General features: G+C 51.6%; 1 protein-coding gene across 1 annotated transcript in view; it reads right to left on the reverse strand.

Moving 5' to 3' along the window:
- Positions 1-3,768: 3,768 nt before the first annotated feature.
- Positions 3,769-10,071, reverse strand: part of LOC103771188 (inositol-trisphosphate 3-kinase B-like) — a gene marked incomplete at its 5' end in the record, with an annotated part of 13,785 nt that continues 7,482 nt past the window's right edge. The window contains 3 exons of the mRNA XM_008938479.1: positions 3,769-4,103; positions 6,679-6,750; positions 7,971-8,072. Of these exons, the coding sequence (XP_008936727.1) occupies positions 3,888-4,103; positions 6,679-6,750; positions 7,971-8,072 (390 nt within the window). The remainder of the gene's footprint in view (positions 4,104-6,678; positions 6,751-7,970; positions 8,073-10,071) is intronic.

A 10,071-nucleotide genomic window follows, 5' to 3' on the forward strand; every position in this document is an offset into this window, starting at 1 on the left:
CCCTGTCCCCTCCCCGCAGCCCCCGACCCCCTGGGGTTCCCGCACCCGGCCTCAGAGCCCTACAAACCACCACAGTACAGCCCTGTGTTATCCAAGGTCACAGCTCCCAGCACCCCCTTATTTATAGGAGGCTAATTCGTGCAAGTAGCACCCAATTAGATAATTAAGAAGAAAACTAGCTGCCCTCTCGCCACCTACAGCCCAGGCAGGCTGTCTTATAGCTCCATGGTACTGATGGAGGACTCTGCTATGAAGCCTCTGCAGCATCCTAAGTTTTCTTTGTTGTATTAATGTAAGTGCTGGCCTCTCTTCTCTATATTGAGTTTATTGATCATGTGGCTTGCTAATCTCTGAAGCAGCCAGGAGCCCAGGGCTTTGCTGTGGGGAGTGGGGAGCAGGACTCTTGCTGTGCTGTGTGCCCAGCAGCCCCAGCTTGGCACTGGGACATGCCCCTTTCCAACTAGGTGCATAGACCTCAGGATCAGCAGGTGCCAGCACTCAGTCATGAGGGGTTTCCTTCTCTGACTTATTCTCTTCTCCTCTCTGCCACCACATCATGTTATTGGACTTCTGGAGGCTTTTAGTTTCCTCCACAGGTGGAAAGAGTCAAGTACCGATCAGACTCCCAGTGGCCCCAAAAAAATGGAGCTGTAAGTAGAACACCAGCTGTTGGTAGGGATGCTGCAGGAGTGTGCAAGGCAGCTGGATAGGAAATGTGTCCACCCTTCTCCCAGCCCACAAGAGCCCACTGGGAGCACACAGAGAAGCCTCACAGCTTTGATACTAGCTGTTCTTTCTCATACCAAAAGCAAAGTCCATGCAGGGTTTCTCCTGTGGTTTGTTTTAGAGGTGCTGTGGTGAGTGGCAGAGATGCTGCTGAGAGTGGTCCCTAGGCTGGGGTGCTCTTGGAAGTCTGGGCATTAAATCTGACTCTGCTAGGGGGGGACCCATCTGACTCCCTCAGCAATGCCTGTCCTGCTGCTCTGTGCTTGCACCAACAGCCAGGAGGGACTGGAGCTGCCTTCAGGCATTACAACCTAACTTCTCCTTCAGTGCAAAACCAGTCCAGGTGGGTTTTTTTGGTGGCTGTTGGTCCCAAGTGCTCCCTCCTGCACTGCCCACAGTGTGGCTGAGAGGGAGAGGGGCAGGGGAAGTGTGTGGCTGCTCCAGGCAGCTCTGATGCCTTGAGTGTAGAAATATATTCTTGAGTACAGAAATCACAGGATGGCACTCGGGCACCACTCACTGAGAGCCACAATGTAGTGCTAGCAAAAAACAGAAGACAGAAAAAATTCCTTGTGTGGAGCTGCCTGTGATGTGCTTTCCTGCAGAAGGGGGGTGGAGAAACTTGGGCCTCTCCTGGGGATGCCCCCTACCGTGCCTGGACCTCCCTCAGCCATGGCTCTGCTCTCACCCTGCCCTGCTCCCTGCCAAGACAGTTCCTGGTGTCAGGATCCATCCTGGTGCAGGGGCCTTCCCTATTCTTGGTTTTACACAGTGCTGCTCCTGGTGTGTGCTGGGGTAATCAAAGCTGGAGCCTGATTCTCCCCCCAAAACCACCATGGACAGAAAAGCCTTGGTTGTTCCCAGGCTGCTGCAAGCTGCACGGGCACGGACCATACACCACACAGGCGAATGCTTCCCATATGCCTTTATTTGCAAAGTTACAGGATTTTTTTACAGGCACTGTGCGTTGGTGTTTCAGATGGGTTTGGATTTTTTTCTGTATTACCCAATGACTGAGAAGGGTGGTAGGAGCAGGGAAAATCCCTCACAGGAACCGTTCCAGCCTCCAGAAAGGCGTAAGACATCCGAGAGGAACAATCTGCTTCTCCCAAAGCCATGAAGCAAAGAATCTGGTTTATGAACAGGCTTAAAAAATAATATACATATATAAGAGCAGCTTGAAGCTAAAGTACAGCAGTAAGTGGTACATATCTATGCATATCTGTTCACACCCTTTCTCCAAAGCTGGAAAAGAGGTGGTTTAAAAACTAATAATACAGTTAAAAAAAAAAAAAAAAGTGAGGGGGGGGGGGGGGGAATTCCATGCATGAAGTTTTAGTGTTTTCTGCAATTAAAATGGGATGAAAATAAATATAACTTAAAAAACCCCAACCTTTTCCATGACACTAATGGAACAGAGGCAAGTCTATAAGGCACTTCCACATGGGCTATTCTAGAAAGCCTGGCAAGGAGCTAAAACAGTGCAACCATTTACAATGGCATCAGATGAGCTAAAGACACCGGTCTGGTAAGATAGGAACTGAGAAAAACCTTACGAGACTTCAGTCCTTGGGAAAGAGGCCGGGGCATGGCTGTAGACGGCTCGATGGCCAACTCCTCCTTATTGCTGCCAGGAGAAGACCTCCCCCACCAAGGGTGCTGGGTCTACTGAACGATGGCAGAGGGGCTCCCGGAGAGCGCCACGAGAGGGGTTTGGGGATGGAGCAGGTGAGTGGTTTGTGGCTGCCAAGCTCCTGCACCACCTCCTTGTGCTGCACACTGCCTCTGTCCTTCACACGAGGGACAGCCCAGCTTGCCCTGCAGCTTCCCCTCCTGCCGCCCTCCCCACGGGTGACCTTTAGCGAGCGAGCCGCTTCGTGCCAGTGTTCCAGGAAGTCAGAAAATAGCCTCCACCCTAAACAGGGAACTGGCTGTTTCCACGGCAGCGGGGCGCAGGGGCCGCACGCGCCCGCTGGGGAGCCCGTGCCGAGGGGCAGCAGAGCCAGCCAGCCCCGAGGAGAAAGGGAGGGCATGGGGATGCCTCACCCTAACTCTGCTTCAGCAGGTGACTAACATCCTGAGCTGCTCTGCTGATAAAAATTACAGAGATGCTCCATGAGGAAGTGTTGCCCTGGGCCAGGTGTGGGCATTGGTGGCACTACCCCTACACACGTGCTTGGCTGCTGCCATAAAAAAGACTGATGGAGCTGCATGGCTACTTTAGGTCTCATAGTAGTCCCTTATAAGCGATCTTTCTGTCCCCCATCCCTGCCCAAAGTCTTTATTCCCTGTGGAGGGCTGGAGAGCCCAGCTAAGGAGGGCTGGAAGCAGTTCCTAGCAGGGGTGCTGGGTCTCTAAAGAGGAGCTCAAACTGTTACCCACCACGCCAGCACACCCAGCATGGGGGACATGGGTGGGAAGCACCTGGACATGTTCAATACCTGTGCACAACCACATGGCCCTGCAGCAAGGGGGAAACCCTCACCCTCCAATGCCACCTGCAAATAACTGAGCATCCTCTATGTGATGTCTTGAACACAAAGAAAAACCCAGACCTGGCCTTCTAGCATCCCTTAAGGACTCGACACAGCCAGTTCCCTAGGCTGAAAGGTGATGGCACAGACAGCTAACGGGCTCCCACTCCAGCATCCTTCCCCATCTCCAGGCCTTGCTCACATACCCTGGTTGTCAGAGGGTCCCGGGCATGGCCACTGAGTGTTTTCAGGATGAAGTTACCGATCCCAGGGCAGAGAAGCTCCTTCCTCCACCAGCCCTCTTACAGTCAGGCTGTGCAGGAGACAAAAGCATGACAGGCAAAACACGCGCTTGCCAAAGCACCCCTCTGGGCCACGAAGCACCCCTCTGGGCCATGAATCACCCCTCTGGGCCACAAAGCACCCCCCTGGGCCACGTGCTCCCGCTGACTTGTCGAAGCCCAGGTTTGAAGTTCAGCTTTTGTTCTGGCACGTTAGCTCTCTATTTACATGGAGAGGAGAAAAAATAATCCAAGACAACCTAAAAAACCACAACAAAACCACATTAAATAGGGAGAGTATAGCTTTCAAATGGGACGGGCCAGGGCTGGAAAGTGTCTTGTAGTGCAGTTCAGAAGAGTCAGTCAGGGACAGGTTGGGGGTAGTGGCAGAGACGGACGCGCGGTTTTAATGCAAGTCTTCGCTCTGGGACAACTCTGTCAGGATCTGAATGAGGTTGTCCAGTCCCCAGAGGTAGCCGTCCTCTCTGTTCCCTTCCACCCAGGGCACGTTGTGCTGGAGAACTTGTCCCTCTGGCAGCGGGGTGGTTTTCCCAAAGTCAATCATCCAGACTTTGGCCTGTTCCTTCTTGTCATGAATGAAGAGGAGGGAGCTTCCGATTACCTGCGGAGAGGAGAGACCAGTTAGTGGTGCTCCTGTTGCTTCTTCTCAGCCAGCTCCAGGGCTTTCAGACACCTTATCTCAGGCTTCATTTGCAAGAGATGCTGCAGAGACTTTGCATGAGCCAGAGCAAGCTCTCTGTTTGCACATGCAAAGCGGATATTCAGACAAGCTGATTTACTCCACAAATCCCAGCTCTTGGCAGAAGGAGAGGATCAGAAAAACATGGGCAGGAAAGATAGAGATGTAATTTTGGAAACTGAATCAAGATCCCTGGGGAAGGAATGAGATTAATTGTCTCAGCCTTCAGATGGAGATTTTTTTGAAGGCTGGCTCTTGGTGACCCACTCGTGCTATTAATGCTCACCAGCCCTGCAGACATCACCACAGGGATGGGTAGGCTCCAAGTACAAGTAACTTGCAGCATGCTGCCTCCTGCCTGAAACACCATCCAATTGCACACAAATTCCCCCAGAACCCTCTCCTGGCTTTCACAGTGCCCTGGGGATGCAAGTGACAGAGGTGCAGGTACATGAATTTCCTTTCCCATGAGCTCATTGGACTGTGCCTGCCTTGCAGGGCTCTTTCATATCCTGATCAGCCTTTGGGAAAATCCTGTAGCAAGTATTGGCCTGGGCAAGCCCAGGAAAGCCTGTGGGTGCATTTGGGAAGCTGAAGCACATCCTCTGTCAGTAGAAGTCTCAAGGACTGTCGCAGCAGGTCGAAACTCCATGAACCCAATGGTCACCACCCATGGAGCAGAGCGATGTTCAGCAGTGTCCAGATCAGGACACTGTGCTGAGCTCCAGGAGCACCCCATAAGCTGTTCAGAAGTGGAGGAGCACAGCTCTAGGGACATCCAGCTGGTGTCAGCCCTCCAAAACAGCAACACTAGATGTTACCGGGGACTCCCATGTCCACGCTATCAGCAGGGCTTAGTTTTGGGCTTGCCTTTGGAAGAGGGTTTTGAACAGGAAGCCTGTACTGTTTGCAAAAACTATTATGAATTTACATTTCTGAGGAGACTTCCTCCTCCAGCACATTGGGAAAACGTCCAAGGTCCAGAGATACGTATTATTTTTCAGAAATGCTTATCTTTAGCTCTTCTCCCTCTAAACTCTTGTAGCCTCTCTTGGCCTGGGCACAGCATTTTATCATTAAGGAAAAGCCTTTTGCTGACGTTCTCCACTTGCCTGTCCTGGGTCACTGAATTCTCCTGCAGCTCCTCGGAGGACCCCTGCCCAGTGAGGGCCCCATGGAGGGACACACAGAGCTTGGCAGACCTTCTGCTGCACTTCATCTCAAAGTGGGACAGAAAGTCAAAGCTGCTGCTTTTTCATTTTTAAGGAGTGGAAACTCCTTTCAAAATCCCCTTGAAAGGCTGTTTTGTTTCTGTGTTTTCAAACGAAAACTTGGTTTCAGGGAGCATTTTGTCTCCCATGTTGAAGTGACCTGAAACCCTTGGTTTTGACATTTCCCTTCCAAGTGCCTTCCAGGTGCTGCCATCAGGAGGCATGACCCCATCTACCCCCGGACCATCCCAGCAGGACCCTCTGTGAGCAGCTGGGTCCGAGGTGGCTCATGTGGCTCTGGCTGAGGGACAGTGGGCTCTTGGAGCTGCAAATCCTGCTCCGTGTGAGTCGTGCCCATAAACAACATGTGCCAAGGACATGTGCTCTCATTTTTTGTTGAGTAGATGCAATAGAAAATAGCCTTTGCCAATGCTAAATCAATAAAATGATTTAATTAAATTCTGGAGCATTGCAATTTCTGTTGAAATGGCCAAAAAAATGTACTGCTTCCTTTTTATTTTCCCACCAGAAATTAATTTTCACTGTATAAAAACCCGTTGATTTTGTAGACACTAATTTCTGGAGGAGAGTCCTTCCAAGAGAAGAGCCCTTACCATGGTGCCCCAACCACCTCAGCAAAAGCAGTTTTGGGACAGCTGCAATTTAAGGCTATGTTGAAGCTTTGTTTGATCACATGGAGCAGCTGGCTGCCAAATAATCCTGATGCACATTCAGACAGGCATTTCTCCCCAGAAAACCCCTATACTTTCACACTAAAGATTTTTCCCACTCATACAAACTCCTAAACAGCACAAATTCCTTCTAAATCACTTTTAATCTCTATGAACATTAGTCTTCAGCAGATTTGAGCCCATGTCTGATGCATGAATGTCAGTTATCAGCTGTATTTTCACCTAAGTATTAGATACACAGGGGTATGAAAATCATAGGATCATTAAGGTTGGAAAAGCCCTCTAAGATCATCAAGTCCAACCATCAACCCAACACAACCATGACCACCAAACCATGTCCTGAAGTATCATGTCCATACGTTTTTTTAACACCTCCAGGCATGGTGACTCCACTACCACCCGGTGCAGCCTGTTCCATATGAATATGGAATGTTTTTATTCTTCTTATATTATTATTCTATATAAACATGGATAGAAGAATAAATTCAAAACCATAGAACTTTACAACCTCTGACTTTGACTTTTCTCTCCTTGGACAAGCCAAGATTGAACTGTTTGCATTTCCAGGCAGATCTCTCTAAACACGAGTGTTACCTCATGGCACTTGAAGAAGGGAGATGTCTCCAAGGTAGCGCGGATGCCCTTCAACCGGTTAAGGTAGCTGTTCTGAAATTGCAAAAAAACCCAAACCCAAGCCATTAGCACTGTGGGAAGACTACATAAAAACTGCTGAGAGGAAAGTCACCCCTTCCAGCATCCTCTCCATCATACCATGTTTGCAGGGAGAGATGCTGGGGGTGTCCCTCAACCACCCTCGGCTCAGCATCCCCCCACAGAGCTGTCTCCTTGGAGGCTGCCCCCTCTTTTCTGGGATCCATTTATCCTTTTGGCCTCTATGACATCCTGTGAGCTCATGTGTTTCCAAAACTCAGTGAGAGTGTTTTCTTTTGCAGAACCAGTACTTTCTGTAGGCTTTCCCTGCTGCATCCATGGTGCTCCCAAAGAAACCCCTTCGATAATTTGAAGCTTAAACAGAAGGATTGAGCACAGGAACATGCACAGCAGGTACCTGGGCTCTAGAAAACACCTAAATTTTCACACTTGGGCTGTTTGGGGAGTTGTGGGGGTTGCTGTAATTGCAACAGTTTGGCCAAGGAGCCCCATCCAGAGCCAGGGCATGATGGTGTGAGGGTGCTCCAGGCTCTTTGGGGATAAAATGCAGCCAGGAAACTTCATTTCCAGAGCCCCTGGGTAACTCTTGTTGAAGTGGACATGCCAGCTTGAAGGAGGCAGTGCCAAGGGCCACTCCAGCTGGAGCCTGGCCTTGTAAGCTTTATGGAGCACAGCTGAAAATGGGAGCACTTTGCCAAACAGGGTGTTTGACACAGTCAGTGTAAACTGGTCACAGCTCCCTCTCTTATTCTCTTGGCAACATGGAGAAATTTGGGAAAAGCCACCTGTGGCTTGCCCATGCGAAGGGTGCCTGGGACACCCATCCTGCGAGACCGAGCATGAGGCAGCCTACTCTGGCAGGGCGAGAGCCCCACTGCCTGTGCCATCACATATTGGGGCAAAGAGCAGGCTCAGAGGCTGCTGTCAGCCCCAGGGATGGGGGGGGGGGCAAGGCACAGCTGTACCTCTGCAGCAAATTTTGGGGCCAACCCTTGAGCATCCTCAGCAGACCTGGACCTGACCTGAGCAGTGCTGCTGCAGCAAATGCATCTCCTCCCAGCCCTTGGGTGCTCTCCCCTCACCTGTGCCATGACAGCATTTCTCTTTGCCATTTTTCATGCTTTTTTAAGAGATGTTGCTCAGGCTGCATCCCTTCAGGACAGGGAGCTGAGGGCAGCTTCTGCAGAAGCCCTGTCCCAGCATCCCCTACTCACCAAAACATTGCGGTTTCCTCTGGTGAACTCCTTGAAGGCCTCCATGACTTGTTCCTTTGTCCGTGTCTTCTTGAAGTCCCTGTTCACAGTGCCATCCTCTTTCTTAAAAAGAAAGGAGAGTGATGAATGGGATGGGGAGGGAGGGAGCCGAGGCAAGGATGGGTTTTTAGCAGCCACGCATATCCTGAAGTAGGATGCGACCAGCTTTTTTTGGCAGCTGAAGGACCTGCCTGTGGAGGAGGGGTGAAAAGAGGTAGAAGCTCTCTCCCTTGTGCATCCCAAACAATCCTGCAGCTCCATTTGCTTTGCCCCCTAATGCAAACGTCAAGTCTCCACCATTATGCACTTGCTGAGGTCACCAGCAATATGGATGAGCTACCCCTCGTGGACTGGGTGCTCGATGCCCACCAATGGCTGGAGACCACCCATTTCTTGGGCTTCCTATCGCTGCTGTGGTGGATCAGAGACGCTGACACAAGCCCTGGGATACTGCCCTGCTTGGGGAGGAATGCAGAGAATGACCGTGGCAGGACTCAGCTTCGTGTGGATGGAGGCAACATCTCAGAAGCAAGCACAAAACCCCCTCTGCACCAAGCCCTCCACACACCACTGAAGCAAGGAGACGAAGGCGAAAAGCAAGCCCCACAGCTCTCTTGCCTCACAAGTCCTTTGATGGCCCATGGACTGCAAATCCTCAAAAGCAGCAGCCTGACACCGAGGTGCAGTGAGCAGCCTTGTGCTCTCCTCTCCCTCTTCCCCAGAGGCACAGCCACACTTGGACCACCACACAGATGGCATGGCTTGGTCTGCCACAGGGATGGCATGCAGCCCTGACACCGAGACTCCCAAATGAACCTCTGGGGAGCTTTGTAGGTCACTCGCCATTCCCCTGCTACTGCTGGGGCTCTGGTCTGCAGATCAGCACGTTTCATTGTCCAGAGAGGCTGTGGGCCAGGCAGGCAGAGCTCGCTTCCTGGATACAGGGGCTATTTTAAACCACACATGCTCTTGCTCACAGCTCCACTTGCGGAGCGACATCCCACCACTCTGGACAGCTTGTTTGCACACAATAGAGTGAAGGGACAGAGCCAAAAAAGACATCCTGTGGGCTGGGGAAGGTGGGAAAAGGATGAACAAGCAGAGCAGAGTCTGGGGAAGGAAGAAAGCACAATGAAATCTCCTGCCACAGAGCTTTATGTGCCCCATGGCAGGACTTTGAGACCCAGGAAGTGCCCCAGGATGGGGACATGTGCATCCCTCTGGACTGGGGGCTGGCTATGGGCATGTTGGCCACTCCAGCTTGGGTGAGCTTGAGTCCAGCAGGGTGAGCCCCGCACAAAACCCACAGATGCTGTGCAGTTTGGGATGAATCACACTTCCGACTCCCAGCTTGCATTTTGTGCGAGTGTTGACAGGGGTGATAGCGAAAGCAACGTGTGAAAGGTCTTAGTCTCCAGGAAGAACTTCGTCTGCATGGGGACCCAGCTTCAAACCATGCTGGACCCAACCTCTGTAGGTTGCCACAGGGCATAAAAGCAAAGCTAACAGCTGGCAGTGCCTGCACCAATAAAGGCCAGGGGTGACCTTCTCGCTGGAGACTCCCCTGCTGTACCAGCCGTCCTGCCAAGGGACCAGGCAGAGCCAGGATCTCTGCTTTCGGCTGGCTCTCCCGAGGCAGCAGGCTGCAGCAGAGCAGGCAGGAGGCCTTGGCAAGGATGCTCTGGTGGCACGTGTACCATGTATAGGGGAAGGTGCTACTTCACCATATGCCCATCCCCTGAGCCCTGACGTGGCAGTTCAGAAAGGCACCCACCCTCTCTCCAGGGGCAGACAGCTATCGATTTGGAGAAGTGCCACAGCGCTAATTTCACATGTACAGAGCACAACTTTCCACAAAGCATCCCAGAAAGGAGATGGACTTCTAAGTGCTCCTAAAAATAAATGAAAACCACAGATGGCCTTTCAGATAAGGCAATCTAGGCTTCAGGGAAGCCAAACAGACTGTCCCTAGTGCTGCTCCCATAATTACCCACCTCCTGCGGTTTCCTTGCCCAGCCAGAGGCTGCTGCCCTGGGGCTGACCACTGCCACGACATTTTCAC

This window comes from Merops nubicus, unplaced genomic scaffold, assembly GCF_000691845.1.
Source record: "Merops nubicus isolate BGI_N331 unplaced genomic scaffold, ASM69184v1 scaffold32644, whole genome shotgun sequence".
NCBI classification, from domain to species: Eukaryota; Metazoa; Chordata; class Aves; order Coraciiformes; family Meropidae; genus Merops; species Merops nubicus.